At 40.8% G+C, this 20,277-nt stretch overlaps 2 protein-coding genes across 4 annotated transcripts; both read right to left on the bottom strand.

The window, feature by feature from the left end:
* Window position 1: 1 nt before the first annotated feature.
* On the bottom strand, window positions 2–6,509 carry si:dkey-7k24.5 (somatomedin-B and thrombospondin type-1 domain-containing protein). The gene is made up of 5 exons (XM_017697807.2): window positions 6,247–6,509; window positions 3,215–3,406; window positions 3,039–3,117; window positions 1,851–2,033; window positions 2–510 (listed from the first exon to the last, which is right to left on the bottom strand). Exons 1-5 carry the CDS (start codon window positions 6,485–6,487, stop codon window positions 393–395), a joined length of 813 nt encoding a protein of 270 aa, XP_017553296.1. The 5' UTR covers window positions 6,488–6,509; the 3' UTR covers window positions 2–392.
* A 5,197-nt stretch (window positions 6,510–11,706) lies between these two features.
* On the bottom strand, window positions 11,707–19,584 carry stau1 (staufen double-stranded RNA binding protein 1). 3 transcript variants are annotated; one of them, XM_017697803.2, is made up of 15 exons: window positions 19,398–19,584; window positions 18,211–18,537; window positions 17,898–18,019; window positions 17,605–17,782; window positions 17,210–17,363; window positions 16,809–16,980; window positions 16,515–16,610; window positions 14,740–14,952; window positions 14,455–14,598; window positions 14,202–14,348; window positions 13,780–13,855; window positions 13,286–13,599; window positions 13,069–13,191; window positions 12,849–12,928; window positions 11,707–12,703 (listed from the first exon to the last, which is right to left on the bottom strand). In XM_017697803.2, exons 2-15 carry the CDS (start codon window positions 18,398–18,400, stop codon window positions 12,616–12,618), a joined length of 2,097 nt encoding a protein of 698 aa, XP_017553292.1. In that variant the 5' UTR covers window positions 18,401–18,537; window positions 19,398–19,584; the 3' UTR covers window positions 11,707–12,615. The 3 variants fall into 3 exon arrangements, with proteins under 3 accessions (XP_017553292.1, XP_017553294.1, XP_017553295.1); XM_017697805.2 differs by having other exon boundaries at window positions 17,626–17,782; XM_017697806.2 differs by having other exon boundaries at window positions 17,210–17,360; window positions 17,626–17,782.
* Between the last annotated feature and the right edge of the window lie 693 nt (window positions 19,585–20,277).

Here is a 20,277-nt window from a genome sequence, read left to right as displayed (position 1 = left end):
GCCTTGTTGATTGTTTATTCCTACCTTTATAAACAGCAATAGACATACATCAGGAAAATATGATTTCAAGGTGTGCTGTATAACAATTCCATAATAATGTCTGATACTTAAACTCTACATATGTTCCTGTTCTGCTGCCTTATAGTTAACTATAATACTTGTGTAGTACTCAATTGTCCCAATTTATTGTAAGATTCCTATAAGAGTCCTATAGAAATTCCTTTAGTATTATTACCCTTTTTTATAAGGGTATATCTGTATGTTCTCTATGCTCAACAACCACAGTACACACACTCCTAAGACATGTTCATATATGAACTTTACCTGGATGATCACAAGCTCCAGCATAAAGCAGAACATGATATTGAATGTCTGATGTCTGTATGTGTATGTTAGATGAACAGAAAGCTATGTACAGTGGGGCAAGAGCAAGAATCTCGACGGCGAACGCGCCTCCAAACCCCTCTGCATCGAGGGTTCCCCACGGCCTGCCACTGCAGAGACACTCTTCTGCAAAAGAAAGAGAGAGCACATTTCATGTCTTTTCTCAGGGGGCACGGTTACAAAAATGCAGAAGCTATAGTCTCAAAGCTGTTCTGCAAGCTTTTTTCGCTTCATTATACCGAGGAGCCTTTTTTCACAATTTTTCACACAATGTTCAAAGAAACATTAAAATACTCTGACGCCTGGAGGCAAAAAATGTTCTATCAAACAAAAACATTCTGGTCAAAATGCAGGGAAGGGTTCTCCATCGCTCACTATGACTATCGGTAATTTCGTCAACAAATGGAAAATATCCTTGTGCTGGGAAGACATATGCGAACCCAATCTCTAATGCTTCTCTGGACTTTTAATTTGGTTTTGATTAAACAGGCAATCTCCCTGTTTCATTAACGAGCCTTACAAAGCCCTGGAGTGCTCCAAATTACTGCAGAACTCTTAAGTTAGCCTAAAGGCAAAGCAAGTAGCAGTTCATTTCAGCTGCCAGAAGATTGGATTGCCCCAAATTCTTACTGATATTCTTAAATGTAAGTGTGGATCATAAGCATAAATTGTACAGTACAATAAATGCCCTCTATTTGAGGAAATGATCTCACTGTGCCCTCTAGTGGAGCATTCCACACACTGCTTCCTTTGAATGGATCAGCTCTGGCAAAAACTAAAAAAAAAAAAAGTTCAAAAGTTTGGAATCATTGTTCTAAATAATCCATCCATCCATCCATCCATCCATTTTCCAAGCCGCTTCTCCGTCAGGGTCGCGGGGGGGAGCTGGAGCCTATCCCAGCAGTCTTCGGGCGGAAGGCAGGATACACCCTGGACAGGTCGCCAGTCCATCGCAGGGCAGACACACAGACACAGACAGTCACTCACACACTCACACCTAGGGACAATTTAGCACACCCAATTGGCCTGACTGCATGTCTTTGGACTGTGGGAGGAAACCGGAGAACCCGGAGGAAACCCACGCAGACACGGGGAGAACATGCAAACTCCACACAGAGAGGACCCCGGTCACCCGGCCGGGGAATCGAACCCAGGCCCTCCTTGCTGCGAGGCGACAGCGCTACCCACCACGCCACCGTGCCGCCCCTTCTAAATAATAATAAAAAAATAATGTTCTAAATAATATACAACAAATTTAGTTGGAGTCCAACTTTAGTGTTTAAATATTTTGTAGAAAGGTTTTTGGAGGCATAAGACTATTCCTTAATCATTGAGAAAGCTGTACAAATCTATAAATACATCACTGCAGAATATATTACTTAAATTATAATGTTTAAGTTATTATTAAACAAAATAATAACAATTAATAATATGACACATGGTTCCAAGGAGGAGAGGAGCCTGACCTGTCCTGCTCAATGTCCTCTCCATCTCCAGAGCAGTGCTTCTGGCCAGCTGCTAGGGCTGGAGGCTGGCACTCCACACACACCTGGTGTCCCTCCCGCAGATACTGCATCCACTGGGTGTGAGGGCCGATGTTGTGCTGGCAAGCTGAGGTCAGCGAGGTGAGTTCAAACTCCACACAGTAGCTGTGCATAACACATATGTGCATTACATGGTCTGTTGAAACTTGAAAAAAGAGAAAGGCTGAATACACAAAGATAGGACCAATCTTCCGTAGCCTGTTGCATTTGTAGTTTTAAGCCTTTTACTTCATACACAAGCAGACTGGGATTGCAAGCATATGGCATTTGTGAGATGCTGCTTGCGTAGATTTGTGCCAGTTTCCTCCTTTTCAATAGCAAAGTTTCCATTGACTTTATGGGCACTTTGCAAGCCTGAAAATCAAATTAATTTAATAATTTCTTGCAGATTTTGCTACAAGCTACAGCTCATATCCATCAAACTGACTTACAGTGATGCAAAAATTAATCACTAATCATTAATTAAAATTAATCATTAGTCACAAAAAAATAATAAATCAGCGATACAATAATAATTTGCATGATACATGCGGAAAAAAAACTGCTACCATAAACACTTTTGTTTTATTTTTCCTTTATCAAACTGGAGAGTGCAAAAGTTCTGTCACTTTTTATATTGCATGTTTATTTTCTTTCATGTTAAATTTAGCAAATCAATAGAAACGGTGCCCTAAAATTTCAAGAAAAAGTAATATTAAGTTTGTTCTCTGTAGAGGACGTGCTAACTTATTTTCATTTAGGAAATCAATAAAATTTTAAATGTAAATTGATTGAGGGTATTCTTTGCATTCAACTGTATATTGTAAACTATGCGCACTCTTTTGTTTGTTTAGCCTCCCTGATTTTAACATAACCTGTTGATAAGAGTGACAAAATATAGACAGAATTCTACAAAGAATTTTTTAAATATTAGGCAGGTTGTTATAAATATGTCTCAGATCATTGCCACAGTTAGCAGCATATTCCATTAGGTGCTATATAGGAATTAGGTATAGGAGTTAAGTGCACTTCCTCCTTGTAGCATGTTAAACTGAGTTAGAAGCCAAGTCTATAAGCTGCTTCAATACTAAACAGAATGACTACAACATCTGTGGGATCCTGAAGCCGCACCCTATGATGTCGTTCTTGTCAGAGACTTCCCTCTTCTTGCGTGCGTTGCCATAGCCACCAGTGGTGATGAGTGCAGGGACTATAGATTGGGGAAGACAGAAACATGGCTAATGGCCAAAAAAAATAAAGCTGTTGACGATAAAGAACACATGGTCTCTAGTTGTGAGCTGGCTTACCCAGAGACTGGAGGCAATGTCCATGCTGATTGTGGTACTCTGCGCACCCAGCTGTCTGCTGGAGAGGAGGACATGGCTCACCTCCATTCTGAGGCTCTTGCAGTACCCGTCTTTGCCGCACACGCACTGTGGCTTTACAGGGCTCTGAACAGCCCGACCACACGCTCCACTCACTGACCACACAAGGTACAGCTGATATAGATACAAACACAAAATATGTCAAAGCATGCATTCAGGACAGGGATTCTGGAGAAGCATAGCAGCAGGTTAATGGATCCACTTCAAAAATATTTTTAATATTTGCATCACAGATGTTCACAAGTTACTTTATATGAGCCAAATTTAAGTTTCAATCCTCCGAGATGCAAATTAGAGTCACATTTTGAGTCTGAGTTGCAAGTCAGTCAAGTGTTGAGTCTCAGAGGTGCGAGTCAGAGTCAAGTATCAAGTCTCTGTGAGTCTGAGTCATGCATCGAGTCTCAGTGGTGCAAATCAGAGTCAAGTTTTGAGCCTCTGTGGTGTAAATCAGAGTCAAATTTCAAGCTCTGAGGTGTGAGTGAGAGTCAAGTGTCAAAGCCCTGAGGTGGAAGTCAAAGTCAAGTCAAGTGTCAAGTTTCAAGTCTCTGATGTGGGAGTCATTCAAACTACAAGTCTCTGCGAACCTGAGTCAAGTTATGAGTCTGAGGTGAGTCAGAATCAAGTTCTGAATGTCTGAGGATGTGTGTCAGAGTCAAGAATTGAGTCTCTAAGGTGTGAATCAGTCCTGTATCAAGTCTCTAAGATGCGAGTCAGAGTCTCAAGTCTCTGAGGTGAGCAACTGCAATTACATTCATGAGACTGAAGTCTCTTTATCTGAAGCTACTCAGCCAAACAGCTGCAACAGAAAGACATCACAGCAACTACGTTGTTTTCAATTTTAGCAAGGTGTCATGAGTATTTTCTCAAGAGTCAAGCTATGAGGTCAGTTAAGGGCAAGTTAGAGTTAAGTTATGAGACAGTCAAGAGTGAGTCTGAAACAACTTACACAACTGCCTCCTGTGAGACAATTAGCAAGCTAAATAAATTTGGTAATGCCAACCATTTTTTCAAGATGCCCAAATATAACATATATCAATGACTGCTTTACCTTGTATCAGGTATGCTATGCCTTTAGCTTGCACAGATGGAATAACTTGTAGAGTTAGAGTTCTAATGTGTTAACCAATTGCAATTTTTTTCCATCTTTACTGGTAGAGCAGAGCGTTTACTGTGATGCCCACTCTGCCATTCAGTATATCTTTGTGCTAAGACGTCTTTGGGAAACTGATTTTTCTTTTTATTATTATCATTTATTTTTTTTTTTTTTTTTGCTTTGGCTTAAAAACAACTGTAGCTGCCATTTTCAGGTTTGAAAAGAAGGAAATTGCATCAGATCTCAATCATTTCTGAGTAAGTTCTACATCTGAAATCTACATTTATGTTGACTCCACCTCCAGGAGAGCTGGCAAAGAAAGAGGAAAGAGGCAAAGAAAGCCTTGTATGTTTAAAAAATATACAAACATATATATATTTTTATTAAACTGTGGTTGGTCACCTGAAAGAGGGAAAAAGTGAATAACACGAAAGAAGTGCAATACCAAGACTGACGATTTATGCAGGGCTATTCGGAGAGCATAACAGACAAGACTTGATCAAGACCCTCAATCATAATTCTAAATCTAGGCGAGGGTCTGCTCCACACAGCACAATCCACATTATTGGATTGACTTCTACAGTAAGGTCTAAAAGATGCCGCCCACTACCAGGAACTGTTTTCATTTAATATCTTATGAAAAAATAATACAATTTATTTTGGCCCATTGCATTTCTTAAACAAGATTACATTATTGTTCACCATCATTTACTGAAAGTCAAAACTCAGTGTTTGGTAAATCCATCATTTGACAATCACAGCTTGAATGAATTCACATGTTTTGGCAGGACTGGAGAACCTGCATTATTCCGTTCTCTTTCAGAGCAGCCCACATGCTGTTCTGAGAGGACGTAGTATATTATGCAGTATATTATTTGCTTTTCCTTTTTAAGCTTTTAAATTTTAGGCTTCCAGAAAAAGATCTTAAGGCTTATTGTCTAGTAACTACTACAAAACTACTACTACCACAAATACTACTACTACTACTACTAATAATAATAATAATAATAATACATTTCCAAAACTAAAAAAAAAAAAACACATTTGTCATAATTTTTAACTAACTTATTCTCAATTACGTATTCAGGCACAGTTTCCCAAGAGTGTTAAGATCATCTTAACTGAGGGAGTGAGAGAGTGTTCACTGTCATTCTCGCTCTATCATTCAATACATCTTTGTGCTAAGATGACTCTGGGAAACTGACTTTCTTATTTTGCTTTTTGAAGAAAGACTAAATAAAAACAGTTCTTGTTGGTAGACGTATGGACTCAGTGTAGAAGCGACACCCGAGTACGCACAAAAGTCCAGCTGGACACAAATGAAGAGTTAATACCACAATGTACACGTCTTAGCATATTCCACCAATTCTTCAAAATTTCTGCATATTTCAACAGTTAATGGCCATTTTTTGGCGTCAGCGTTAAGATTCAAAGTCATTCAGTGTGTTGATGTGAAAGGTTCTTTTCTAGAGAAGCTCAATTGTTCATAATAGTGGTGATAATAACCAGACATCTAAGTTTTATGCTAAAAACCTTCTCACAGAAATGTATTCCATGAAATGATTACGCTACGAACACTGTCTGATACACTGTTTATAATAATGTGAGATAAGATTTTAGTCTAAAACATATTTCCAAACATTTTTTACCAACAATTTCTTTTTTAATACTACGAGCATAACATCAAAAAAAGGCAGGTGTAAGGTTCACTGGCCATTTGGGACGTAAATAAAGTGGCTGTATTTGCATTGTAGACATTGCAACCTGGGGTTATTTTTGTGGCAAATCTCTTTTACATCACGCTGCTCTTACAGCTTCAGTGCACAGACCACGTGTAGAAAAGCTTCCAGCCTCCTCTCACCTGGACACGCCTGGTCGTAGTCGTAGCAGCAGTCCCGCAGCGTCCCGCACGCCTGGTCGCAGTAACACTCCCCGTGAGTGCGGTCCGTCCTCCAGCCGCGGCTGAGGCAGGAGCTCTCCCGGCCGCTGCAGCAGAGTCCCGCGGCCAGGCAGCCCTCAGCCTCGGGCCCGGACTCAGCCCGCCGCGCCAGCGCTATTAGCATTAGCATTGGCCACGCGCGAGCCCACGCGCGCGCTGACATAATTGCCACACGCGACGGAGCAACAAACAACTTCACTACAGCTGAGGTGTTTCCCTCAGTGCACTTCACTCATCACTCCTCCTCAGAATCAGCCGAGGCGGAGACAAATGGGAGCAAAGAGGCCTAAATGAGACAGTTCAAACAATGTATAAACTACCAAACACCTGCAACCGAAGGTGAGCTTTTCACACAGTTCAGCTCCTGAGATGTTGCTTTGTCACACTTCTTGACTTGTGTTAAAATGAGGTCAGAACAAAGTTCATCACAGGTGGAAGTTGTTGGCACAACAAACGATGAAGGCGATGACAACAGAAAGCAGAGTGCAATCTACCAGCCCAGTTCCACTAACAGCTGGATTAGTTCATGTTCCAGTGTTTCCCCCTCTTTGGGTATATTGAAGCAGCCACATGTGAAATTTCACTCTGGTTTTAGGAGAAGGGATCCGCTTGTGTACTGGAGGGCCCTATTCTCCAGTGTTTTCTTAGCTGGTATGTACTGTGCACTGGTGCTGAAATATCTGAAAAGGATGGATTAATTTAATTCCTATTACCAGAGCGCAGTCATGCAGAAAAAACAATACTGTAGGTGCTGCAGTGATGTGGGGCCTCATTCATACACACATTGTCAGGCACAGAGAGAGAGAGTGAGTGAGTGTGCATGTAACAGTGAGCGTAATACGTTTGCATGTGCGCAAGTATAAAGTCCACAGAGCATACTGAGAATGCCATCCGTATTTGCTGTGCTGTTTATAAGCTCCATACCATGAATATTCACTATAAGGGCATGTAAACCTGAACACTTCTTTAAAATCAACCTGAAATCAAAATGGAACTTTTTCCATAAACTGTTAGTTGCAGATAATGTCATATAATATTATGTAAAAGACAAATTGAATGTTTTCCCATGGTCTAATCCAAGTGCCCCCTCTAAAATGTATTCAGATTTTTGATTATATCACCATGCACCAGCAGTAGGGGAAAATAATGTTCCCAGTAATATCATGCTTCACTTCCCCTTCCCAATGACCATCCTATCATTAAGAGATAACATTCATATCTCAGAGACCCTCCCTGATGCCTAAGGCCCTCTAGAGAAGGCCAGTTCTGTGAAATATATGTCTGTCATTCTTAATTCATTTTTTTTCTAGTAGAATTATGCTTATATATGAACTCAGTATTACTGACTCTTGTTTTGAATGGAAACGGAAGGTTTAAATTCCCAAAGCATGTAGTGGAAATGGCCAATCAGAAATGGTTTTTCTTTGGGTATCTAGATATAGCTAAGCGAGCTATCATTGGTTAGGGCATTAAATCATGTTTGGTTTCCTGTAAATGGGACCAATTTAATGAGGAAAAAATGGCACATAACTGTATAAATGAGCAGCCCTGATCAGTGGATGGTTAGAAATGAAAAAGATCAACGGCAGCTCAAATTAGACCCCTTTACTGAACATGCTACAATGTAAAATACATGCAATAAGTGTCACAAACTTCAGGCAAAACATAAAATGTGTGTTAGAAGCTTCAGAAGCAGTCTGTGTTTAAACTAGAAAGACCAAAAAATGTTCATGCAAATCATTGTTATCTTAGTGCTAACAAACTTTTTACATTTATGGCTCAAATTGAAGGTCTAGCTCTAAGAGTCTTGCTGTGCTACTGCTGATATCATGTTCCATTCAGAAGTACACAGATCAGCCATAACATTAAAAGCACAGTGTGTAAGATTTAGTGGCATCTAGCAGTGAGGCGCAGATTGCAGCTGAATGACCCTCCCTCACCCCTTCCTTTCCAAGCATGTAGTAGAACCTATGGTGGCCATACGGTTTTCTGCCATCGTCAGTCTCGATTTTGTTTTGCTTCTGCATGTTTTTGCTCATTTGAGGTCCCTTTAATGCTTTTTCTTGTGCTAAATCATGAATATGATTCTACTTTTGTCAAAATTTGGGTTCTCAAACTTCTCAAAGCACAAAATGGTTAGCCAGCCTCAGCACTAACCACTGATTGTTATTCTTTCTAGGTCTTCCAACCAGTGCCAATAGTGCCACCAAGTTCAAGTTGCTGCTTCAAGGTAAAAACATGAAAGACGCTCTCTAGAGCCAGTGATTGGAGAACCTGATCCCTATGTAGATATGAAGGACTCATTTGGAGCTAACAAAAACGCAACAATTTGTAGTTAGAGGTTATTATACACTAATAAAAACATGGTTTTGTATACTATATTCCATTTCTGCTAATAAATCCCCATCAGTCTTACATACTGCATCTGTAAAACCACCTCCTTGTTTCTACACTCATTGTCCATTTTATCAGCTTCATTTACCATATAAGTGCACTTTGTAGTTCTGACTACAGACTGTCGTCCATCTGTTTCTCTGCATACTTTGGTAGCCCCCTTATATCCTCTTCATTAATGGTCAGGACCACTACAGAGCAGGTTTTATTTGGGTAGTGGAGTATTCTCAGCACTTCTGTGACACTGACGTGGTGTTGGTGTGTTAGTGTGTGTTTCACTGGTATGAATGGATCAGACACAGCAGTGCTAATGGAGTTTGGCCTGGTGGACTGAGAACAGTGCTGCTGGAGTTTTTTAACACTCACTGTCCACTCTATTAGACACTCCTTGCTGGTCAACCTTGTAGATGTAAAGTCAGAGATGATAGCTCATCTGTTGCTGCACAGTTTGTGTTGGTCATCCTCTAAGCTTTCATCAGTGGTCAGTTTCTGAGCACCGGAGGCTGTTTGCTGGATATTTTTGGTTGGTTCTCAGTCCACCAGGCCAAACTCCAGTAGCACTGCTATGTCTGATCCACTCATACCAGTGAAACACACAGTAACACACCAACACCACGTCAGTGTCACAGAAGTGCTGAGAATACTCCACTACCCAAATAAAACCTGCTCTGTAGTGGTCCTGACCATTAATGAAGAGGATATAAGGGGGCTACCAAAGTATGCAGAGAAACAGATGGACGACAAATAATACCTGCTCTGTGGTTATGAGGGTGAGGAACTGAAATATGAACCCATATACAGACCCCTAGGTGTTAACTGGAGAAAAAAGTTTTTAAAAAATTATGAATGTATTTATACATTAAAAATAAATACATGGTGATAAATAAAAACCACATTAACTGAAAAGTGGTGCCACAATTAATAACGTAAGACAAAAAAATGTCAAGTCTACAGCAACCAGCCCAAAAAAGAAAAGTAAGCTACTCAAAATATCCTGCCCAGGGCTTTAAGGAGTATTTATTGCCTTTCATCCTCACTGGATTAAGAGCTGATAATTTAATGACAGGCTGAAATCCCATTTCCCTTTAAAAGGAGCTGTCTGGTCCCAGCCGACAATATATTTGCATTTGCATGAGCAAGTGACTAAAGTTCATCATGAAAATGAGATGGTGCTAATTGATTAGTCCATTATGCAAATGACATCCAACTAATTGATTCTCAGAACCAATTATTCAGTTTTTAGTCACGGCATCACTGTGTGAAGTATATTTAGAGACGTATGTGTGGTTTCTATTAATATACTAACATCACAGCAATTAATGTGGAACATTTTGAAGTGTCACTGTATCCTTGGTAAATGTGAAGTGAGGGCTCATTTTCTTATCATTAGTGCTTTCTTAAGCTAAATTTACAGAGGTTTTATTCCATTTTTCATGAAATCATGGTAAAAATGTGCGATAGCTTTTTTTTTTTTAAACAGTACTTTTACAGTTCACGGAAGGGAGTTCTTCATTAACTTTTAAACAAATGGCCTGTTACATTCAACAAGAAGGAAATCCTGGACATGATACCCTTTAGGCATGGTGAAGAACACATGCAGCAGAGCTAAGAGAGATGTGAAGTTTCCTTTAGACTACTCAGAAGAAACCCTGAAGGCCAAAGATTATCCGCTGTTCTGGGTGAGGCATTCAAATGCCGCACAGATGCATGCCTGGCTGTATTAGTATTGCAAACAACTAATGTCTCCCAACAGGGACAAACAAAAATCATCGTAAAGAATAAATAAAAATGGTCAAACATTACCACCTACAGTGAGAAGGCTGAACTACTAGTGCATTTGGAAGGCTGGCGGTGGGCTGTAAATGCCTGAGGGGAGCTCTGGATGTGGAAGGTTATGGTTAATTATATAAGGAGATACCCAAATAAATAGAATGGCCTAATAAGGAAAATGGAACATCATGTTGTTAAAATGTTTGTCAATTTTTATGCTTTTGCATCAACGCTTTATTTCTATTTTTAGTGATAAATTTACACCGAGCTGTCTCAATAGAAATCTATGAGAGCTTTTTGGAGGCTATTACCATAGAGCCTTCTACTGGCTTACAGTTCCTACATACTCATTTATCATGATTGAGATGAAAAGCAGTCACTGGTGTCGTTAAAGAATTAACTATTAACAGATCAAGTTTTACTGCTGTTTAACTATAGGAGGCATACAGTTGTATGCAAAAGTATGAATATTCATAGTCCAATGTTTTGTTGATGTTTTTTTTTTTTTTAAATGAAAAATGAACAGACTTCAGAACACAACTTCAATTTATTTGCCGAGTAAATATTAAAAGAAAAACACATGAAGGTTATGAGCCATAACTACAAAAGTCACGTTTTGTGTTTTATATTTTTTTTTTTCAGTATTTTAAATTCAGCAAATAAACAGTAATTGTGCAGGAGTGTGTTCTATGTAGAAAGTGTTACTTATTTTTACATAGAAAATAAACATCATTAGACCATGACTACATTCCATATCACTGTATATACAACTACAGTAGGTCTGTGGTCATTAATCCTGGTCCAGGAGATCCATGTTCCTGGAAAGATTTCCAAGCACAGTCAACCAAACATGCTCCAGCTAATTAACTTCCTCAGAAGTCACTGATTGGCTAGATCAGATGCATTAGCGTTAGATTAAAAGGGCAGCAGCATTGTAGCTAGAGGTTGTAACTAAACTCTGTAGGAAAGTGGATCTCTAGGAATAAGGTTGGTGAGCAGAATTATGAGCGAGTTTGAGTGAATGGAATTATGAAGTTGGTCCAGTTGAAGTCATCATTAAAAGATTTTGGTTTTTGGACTGAATTAAACAGTCAAACTGTTTCATTGGCTATTTCAGGGTTCGATCCAAACAGGAAGACGAAATCTGATTAGATTAACTTTTAAAAGCAGTTCATAGTTCACTATACCGCATAAAAAAAATACCAGAGACCAGTTGAGTTTTTAAATGACTCACATAAATTTACCATGATTTCCTCTCACCCCATTCTCATGTCTCATTTACTGCATTTCCCATTCACACTAAAAAGAGACTTACTGATTTTAGAGCACAGTGGCACATTTTTACTTACATTCCATGAGGAAAAGGGGAACCAACTGGCAAAAAAATGGGGTGGGTTTACACTGAGGTGGGGGAGTATGAGTTTGACTGTAATTGAGGGCGATTAATCGTGCTTGTACCATACATACACCCAAACATATCTCTCTCTCTCTCTCTCTCTCTCACGCACACACTCACATGCACACACTCACGCACGGAAAGGACATCACAGAACACCACCACACGTCACACATAGATCAACAAACTTTCCCAGTCCTACATGGAAATGCAGTTAACGCTTTCTTTTTTTTTTTTATGGTCGTCACCTCAAAAGCACTGGAGAAAAACCAATATGACAGAGACCTCTTGCCTTAGCTTCATCATATCCTCCAAAGCGGTTTTATACTGCACATATCACAACAGCTCTAGCACAAGAGTCCAGCCGCATCCTCTATGGGTGCTCATACTGACAACATTTAAAGAAAAGCATGACATTAGAATGCCTTCATTTTAAACAAAGAAAACAAGCCATCTATTCAAGTTAAAATTCACATTTATCGATTTACCGTTCGACAACAAAAAGAAAAAACAAACAAAGAAAACCACCACTGGATATGATGAAGCAAAACTACGTATACAATTAAACAACATCAAGGAGGAAGAGAAATCTCTCAATCTTGTTTAACTGTGAAACTGTAACACTTCAGAAAGGTAAATATTCAGTGTGAACAAGGCTTTCAGAGCAGCTAGTCAGAACTCTGTGTCTGTCTTTTCTCTAGTGTTTCCTAAATGGCACGACCGAACGTATTCTAGACTGTGCCGTCCAGACTTTTTCCCATGGTGCTTGAGTTAGCCGGTTTGAGCAACGAGTCGCCCTCTAAGTCTTGTTTGCCACACCTACAAGACACAAAAGGGTGGGGAAAATGTTAAATTAGCAGGATTTCTAATTAAGTCAACAAAGCTGTCATTTAAGGATTTTTTGCAAGTAACTGAGCAAACCTTTCTACAAAACAATGAACAGAACTACCACCCCTTTACTTACCCAGCCACTGGTCCGTTTGCTGGGCGTTCACTGGACTGCTGGTCCAGCTCTGAGAGCAGCTTCAATATGTTGAATGCAGCCTGTGAACAGAGACACACTGAAGCATATCTTGTCTTGCAAAGCGCATTTTACTGAAATACACCATTGTAATTCCAAAGGCTTTATTGCTGAATTCAAGTCCAGGATCTTTCCAGGAGGGTATGTCTGGTGCTGCACTTACCATGTCATGACAGGACTCCACGTCCTTCCCAATGCCATGGCTTATAAGAGGTGGCTGAGAGGAGCAGTTGATCAGAGACACAAACTCATTCTTGTTGTTTTTGGGAAAGTCTTTGTACTCTACCTGTGATGAGTAAAGAACATAAAAGTGACCGTCTGTAATAAGCTATTATTTGATGAGTTAGTATGTGTGCATATGTTTGTGTTGAATTGAGTACCTGTAGACCTTGTACAGTGGCCAGGTAGCCAAGCTGTTCAGATGGTCTAGTGAGGGGTCCATGAGTTCTTGGAGCCAGGTTTTTGCTTCCCTTCATTATGCCTTCAGCAGTGGGGGATGTGCCAGCATACAGCAGCTCATTGGCAATCATGGCCGTCAGCGAGGTCTTGGCCTGATTAGGGCGGCCGTAGTCCTTGGCATGGGGCCCCTGGCTGGCTCCGACCGCTTGTGCTACCTCAGGCACCATAGGTAAAATGCCAGCAGGGAGCTGCTGGTGGCTGAGGAAGGGCAGACGGAAATCTTCCTCCTTTGGGACTACACAGAGGCATTCAAGAGAAAGTATAAAAGATGCTTCACAATTAAGTTTTCTGTACAGGCTGTACCTTGGCCATATAGAATCAAGTTGACATCTGCATTATCAGTGTTGAATGGTTACATAAAGTATGGCTGAAGGGACAATATCTACTACTGTTTTCTTCCTTTTGTAACACGTACCCAGACCCCCCTCCTCCACAGATCCCGGCTCAAAAAAGGTCACTTTACGTCCATCTCCGGGTTTCTTCAGAGGTGGCTGTATAAAACACAGAACATTTATCTTAAATTTATCAAAAGACAGCACAAAACTAGCCACCAAAGAGCACAGCTATACTCCAGAACCATACCGTTATATCTGTATAACACGCCACACTGTGTTTGAAGTGCATCTGAAGCTAACTTTAACCTTGTTCAATCAACTAATGGGTTTGCAACTGAAGAACACTTGCGCAAGCTCATTTGTTGATTGTGTTGTACCACTATATAGTAAAGTACATAATTCCTTCCAATATAGCACAATACTAATGAGGGTGTAGTGATGCATTTCAGTCAGAGACACATAAGCAGTAACTCTGATAACCAGCAAAAAAACGCCACTGAACCTTCTCTTCAGTTTTCAGTGCCGGCTTGGGAGGCTGAGGCTGAGGCACTTTGAAGCCCAGGAGTTCCAGCATCTTCTCTGCAGCATTCCGCTTAGCCACCTTTTTACTGGGGCCCATGCCCTCTGCCGTCTGACCAGAGACTGACACCTGAAAATGAATGAGGAGGAAATGACTTCTTCCTGCTTTAATTCAATTTTCAAAGACATTTATCATTCAACACATTTGGGTGAATTCAGTTTGATTTATCTTGTACCTGCATGACAAATTCCCTACGTCGGGGCAGCCCTCTCTCAGTGACCAAGCTATATTCTGGCTCCTTCTCTTTCTTAGCCTGCTGGATCTGAGCCAGTCTGCTGATTGGGTTTATGCCTTGACCATATTCTGGACTGGTCTGCAGCTGAAACCAAAAGGAATAGATTTCTGTAACTATGATGCGTACCAATCTGAAATAAAACCTTTCAACAAAGGACACACAAAGCAAAGACTTTTCTTTCTGTTTCTACTTGCTATCCATTTAAACCATAAAACAAGACCTCACCTTTATAATAGATTTGGTTTTCTTTTTAATGCGCTGGGGCATTTTGTCTGCGACAGGCAGCTGTGGCAGCCTTCGCAGCTCCTCTAGCACAGCGACAGCAGCCAGCTTCTTGGCAATCTTTTTGCTTTTGCCCTCTCCTTCTCCTGTGAACTCTCCCACTGTCACTTTTACCACAAAGCTCTTCATATGAGGGGGTCCTGCCTCTTTTAGCACCTGAATAGAAAAGACTAGGTGATTAATGAGCTATGCAAGACATCTAGACAAGGTTTTGAGAATGAGAATATAAATAAGAAGTAGAGAGAGAGTAGCTCAGCATTTAACAAGGTCATCCCACACAAACTCTCAGAAAAGCTCCTCACCATCGGACTGACACCTGCCCTCTGTAACTGGGTGCTGAACTTTCTATCAGACACACCCCAGTCAGTCAGAGTCGGCAGCCGCACATCCAGCACAAGAACAGTGAGCACAGTGGTCCCCCAGGGCTGTGTGCTGAGCCCCCTTCTGTACACACTCTTCACGTATGACTGTGTGGCCTCCCAGAACAACACCAGCATCATCAAGTTTGCTGATGATACTACAGTCGTTGGACTGATCACTGGTGGGGACGAGATAGCGTACAGGAAGGAGGTGGCTGAGCTGGTGGCCTGGTGTCATAACAACAATCTTTCCTTGAATGCAGACAAGACCAAGGAAATGATTGTTGATCCAAGGAGGAAGCGGGAGCTGCACACACCTCTGTTCATTTGTGAGACTAAGGTGGAGAGGGTGAAGACCTTCAAATTCCTCGGCATCCACATCAGTGAGGATCTCACCTGGTCTCACAACACACACCTCATCATCTGGAAGTCCCATCAGTGACTGTACTTTCTGAGAAGGCTGAGGAAATTTGGCATGCCAGCCAAAATTCTCAGCACCTTCTACAGGAGCATGATCGAGAGTGTTCTTACCAGCTCCATCATGGTCTGGTATGGAAACTGCACTACTCAGGACAGGAAAGCTCTGCAGCATGTGATCAAAACTGCACAGTCCATCTCAGGAGCAGCCTTCCCCACACTACAGGACATTTATCACACCAGGGTCATCAGAAGGGCACAAAACATCATCAGGGACAGCACACACCCCCAGCACAGACTCTTCACACTCCTCCCTTCAGGCAGACATTACAGGAGTGTGAAGTCCAGGACAACTAGACTGACCAACAGTTTCTATTCACAGGCCATCAGGCTGGTGAACACCTCACTTACTACCTCTTCCCCCCTCCCACTCTGAACTGATTTAACCTTGCACTCAATAACTGCACCTTACCTACACTGTACTGCTGCTGTTAGAACAATACTGTTTACATCTATTACTGCACAGAACAATATTGTTTACTGTTTACATCTGTTTCTTGATGCACTTTATGACCAGCTGCTCTACATGTCTGCACATACGCACATGTAACTTTAATTTTATTTCAACTTTGCACATACTGTACAATTTTTTACTTTTACTTTTTACTACTGTTTTTAGAGTTATTCTTATTTTCTTTTTTTTATTCTCTTAAGATTAGTAAGTAAAGAAAGAATAAGTAAGAATTTCATTGTACAGTGCAACTGCCTGTTCTACTGTGCACATGACAATAAAACTCTTGAATCTTGAGATGATTATGCAATTCCTTATTGCGCAAAAAGATTTTTGCAGTGTATTTTATTGTGCCTATACCAATAGTGAAATTTCATAACATCATATCCCATTTAGATGGTTGTAATCATTAATGGACAAAGTGGGTGTACCTCAAAGTTCACAGGCATGTTCCGCTTCAGTGCAATCTCATACACTTGGCTAATCTCTGATTTGTTGAGGTTTTCTTCTGTGGGTTCTTCTTTCATCTATAGATAAAAGAGTATTAACCACAATATTAAAAAACATGTATTTCTTGTCGTAAAATCCCTCTGTATTAATTATGATTTCTTGAGTCTTTTAAGATCACAGATTTTGTGATCTTAATTCTTAACGAATATTTCCTTAGACATGCATGGCCCTTCATTGGGCACAATTTGACAGTAGATGTCCCCTTAAGGGTTTACCTCTGCTAGCTCCTGGAGCAGTGGCTCTTTCTGCAAGGTTTTGATAGCTTTAGCAGCAGCGTCATGTTTGGCAGCCTGGCGTGTGCGGCCCTTCCCATGGAACTGCTGCCCTCCAATAGACAGCTCCATGTGATACAACATGGGCCCCACCGGAGGAAATGGGTAGTAATACCTGTCCAGGTAAAAGCCAGAGGTCAAATAGTGGGACATGACAAAGGTTTATTTTCAAACTTATCAATATGTTCCAGTACAAGTACGCCAGTTATCTATCTGTAAAGCACTGTAGTCACGGTGTTTTTTCCTTCTGCATTTGACATACAGTCTTTAACAGCAAATGAGACATTGTTATCAGCATTGAGAGTACATACAGGTGGCATCTTATTAACTCAAAATGTACATACTGTTGCATGGAGCGGGCATAGGGCCCCGGTGCTCTGATATTGTAGTTGAATGCAGGCCTCATCCCTTGGTAGGGGTCTATAGGTTTATAGATAGGTTTCTTTCCCAACTTCATACAAAGTGCATTCAGCTCCACAGTGTGTGTCATGCTGTCTGCTACAAGAAAAAAAACTAGTCAAAGTGGTGCAAATTTTCTCTGGCCTTAATGTAACATAAGCAGCACATGATTTAAATGTAAATAGAATTACCCTCAATACAATGAAAAACTCAAGCACAATAAGAAAGAAGTACTGTGTCTATATCAAAGGCAGGTTACATGAAGAGAGCAGGGCATTTCTGCTGTTTTAAAATGGTTAGAAATCCACAAGACATAAACACAGATTGTGAGTAAACGTACACTCGCCCTTGGAGAACCCACCTGGGTTCCTGCCCTGGTGGCGAGGCCCTCTGTTGCTAGGTTTAGGCAGCCCTGTCTGGGCAAGAGCACAAGCTGCTGCAGAGTGTTGAGCTTTCTTTATGCTGGTCCCCTCTGCATCCCAGTGCTGCTCCCCCAGAGTTAACCGCACTGAGAATATCTACATTAGGGGAGAGAGAGAAAGTGAGACATATGAGAGAACCTGAAAAGGAGACAAAAAACTAAAGGGTTGGAAAGAAAGACAAAGACTAGATGAGGTAAAAACCGTTTGTTACCTTGGAGTGGGCTGGTCCTTGCTCACTGAGTAGCTTATACTCAGGTTGGATCTTATTGTAACGGGCTAACTCATTCACCAAACACATGGGGGTCTTCTCTTTAGGGTTTGCCATGTTAGACACTGGAAAAGAGTTTTATATTAGGGTCTGTATTAAGCTAAATTCTTAAAATATTTTCTACTTCTTTGACAACTGCTGCATCTCTGAGAAGACTTGGAAACCACCTTTGTGTGCTCTAATTACTTCACAGTCTAAATACTAAAGTCTTACATCTTAATCCAAAATATAAAGGCTTCAAAAAACTTCTACCCACCTGTGGGGTTACAGAAGGGCGTGGCTGAGGCTGAGGGCAGGGCAGAGCTTCGTAGTGGGTGGCTGGCACTCTCTGAAGGTAAGGAGCCAGTAGCACAGGGAATGCTGAACCCAGGCTGGGGTGGGGGCAGCTGTAAAGGGGCAGAACTGGGAATGGGGTTTGCGGGAGTCTGGAACTGAACCTGGGACATTCTGATTTGATTGTTGATTGGGTGTCACGGAAGATGCTTTGCAGTCCAGCAGAGGAATCTCACAGGAGAGGAGGGTGCAGTCGAGGCCAAAGGAAAGAAGTGGGTGCTTTATATGGAAGAAGACTGCAAAGCTCTACCTGCAAGGAGTAAGAATTGGAAAATGTAGATAAATGTTCAGTTTTAATACAGAATGCATTACATAATAATTACACAATTGAAGATGAGCAGGTGACGAGGCTTGTGTCACAGATCAGGACCAAGATCTTAAAACAATGGGAGATAATACAAATATGCAATGCCACAGCCTCGGAAGAGCCACCGGCTGAACAGTAGTTCAGCGTAGTTACATAGCTACAGGGCACTTTAGGCCATAGCCAGCAAGATAAGACACTTCACTTAGGCTATAGCTTTGTCATTAAATAAAGATGATTCAACACCTTCTGCAGGAACCGTTGATGTGTTAACCTACAGATGAAAGATGAAGCAGACAAACCTACAAAACCGCTTGACAGATAAAGGCAGCGAGCTAAATAACGCTAGCTAGGCTAATGGTTTGCCACCCATTGAATGTACAGACAGCATTTCTTCAAAGAAAGTCAAGTAGTCGAAAATGATATGCCTCAACATGCCGATCAACTAATGTAAAAGGTGTCAGCTGTCAAAGAAATAAAAGAACACCAACTGTAACGTTAGCTAGCCTCCATTAGCGTGTAAATAGATGTAATAGTGCTCATCGTTAGCTATTGTTAGAGCTAGCTAACGTCAGGGTAACTAACACCTAAAATACTCTAAATGGAAATCGCGTATGTATGTGACAAAAACGTTGTCAATAACACCGACATCTAGCGCATTGTTGTAAAAGAGATGAGATATTTGCAGTTGGCGTTGGGGGCAGAAAGGACCAGAGCGCAAAGCTAACAGTAGTTCAGAGCTAGAGGGCTGGCTAGCTGCGGCTTTGCGAACTGAGTAACGCCTTATTCGCCACATTACACCTCACCTCGGTTTACTTAGGTCCAGCTGTAAATTACTCCATGAGTAACGACGTTTGAGCTTAGTATTTTCTTGACTGTTATCCAAATTAAGGGAGGGCTTTTGTGTTGGTTTTGAATTAAATATAGGTGAGGTAGAGCGGAGAAGGTGGACAGGGCAAACACTAAAGAGAATTGCCTAATTTTCCGCCCACTTCCAGGATATGACATCACGCCAACCAGGTTTGTGGACGGGAGTCAGTGATATGCTGGTTAGGAGTTCTCATTATTTCTTCTTCAGTTGCGAAACTAGCACGTTTGTATTGATATTTTTACAATTCCACTTCGTTTTGATTTCCTTCCTAATTCAAATATCTCATTATCTGTCAGAGAAAGAGCTCTACTTGGTTAAATCAAGACAATAAGACACACAATGCCGTTTTCTTTGTCAAAATTTTATGTGGTATTATTAAGGTAAGGACTGAAGTACAAACTTACACATATGCCTTTTTTTTGACCATACAAAATGCAAAAAAAAAAAAACACCAATAAAACAAGGATAAACCAAGCTTATTCTGCAATTTTATAAAAATATTGGTAAAATACTACTGGGTTGTATTATTATTTATCCACCTGATGTGTTAACGCACCATAAATAAGACCTCAAAGTGGTTAAAGCCAGAGAAAGTTAGACATCAGTGTCTGAGGTGGTTTACATACCTATCCAACTGTGAAAAGTGTAGCAGATAAAATGCGCATGTGGATCAACACAGTTAAGCAATTCCATGTAACCATATTTCATCTAAATACTTCTAAAACTTCAGTCACTGCCAACATGATGACTCCATATCAGTAGTTATAAATTAGCTAATGCATTTGTGATACAATTCCAGTGCATCAACATGTACC

Source organism: Pygocentrus nattereri, chromosome 26 (assembly GCF_015220715.1).
Source record: "Pygocentrus nattereri isolate fPygNat1 chromosome 26, fPygNat1.pri, whole genome shotgun sequence".
NCBI lineage: Eukaryota > Metazoa > Chordata > Actinopteri > Characiformes > Serrasalmidae > Pygocentrus > Pygocentrus nattereri.
This window is presented reverse-complemented; position numbering and strand designations above follow the sequence as displayed.

What these genes read in the sequence shown, in the direction of transcription:
- si:dkey-7k24.5 (XM_017697807.2), bottom strand. Translation starts at nt 6,487, where the DNA reads ATGTCAGCGCGCGCGTGGGCTCGCGCGTGGCCAATGCTAATGCTAATA. An exon ending in ACATTGCCTCCAGTCTCTGG is followed by an intron (nt 3,118 to 3,214) that starts GTAAGCCAGCTC and finishes CCCAATCTATAG; the next exon opens with TCCCTGCACTCATCACCACT. An exon ending in GAGGACATTGAGCAGGACAG is followed by an intron (nt 511 to 1,850) that starts GTCAGGCTCCTC and finishes TTTCTTTTGCAG; the next exon opens with AAGAGTGTCTCTGCAGTGGC.
- stau1 (XM_017697803.2), bottom strand. Translation starts at nt 18,400, where the DNA reads ATGTCCCAGGTTCAGTTCCAGACTCCCGCAAACCCCATTCCCAGTTCT. An exon ending in TATGCCCGCTCCATGCAACA is followed by an intron (nt 16,981 to 17,209) that starts GTATGTACATTT and finishes TTACCTGGACAG; the next exon opens with GTATTACTACCCATTTCCTC. An exon ending in CCACTGTACAAGGTCTACAG is followed by an intron (nt 13,192 to 13,285) that starts GTACTCAATTCA and finishes TACTCATCACAG; the next exon opens with GTAGAGTACAAAGACTTTCC.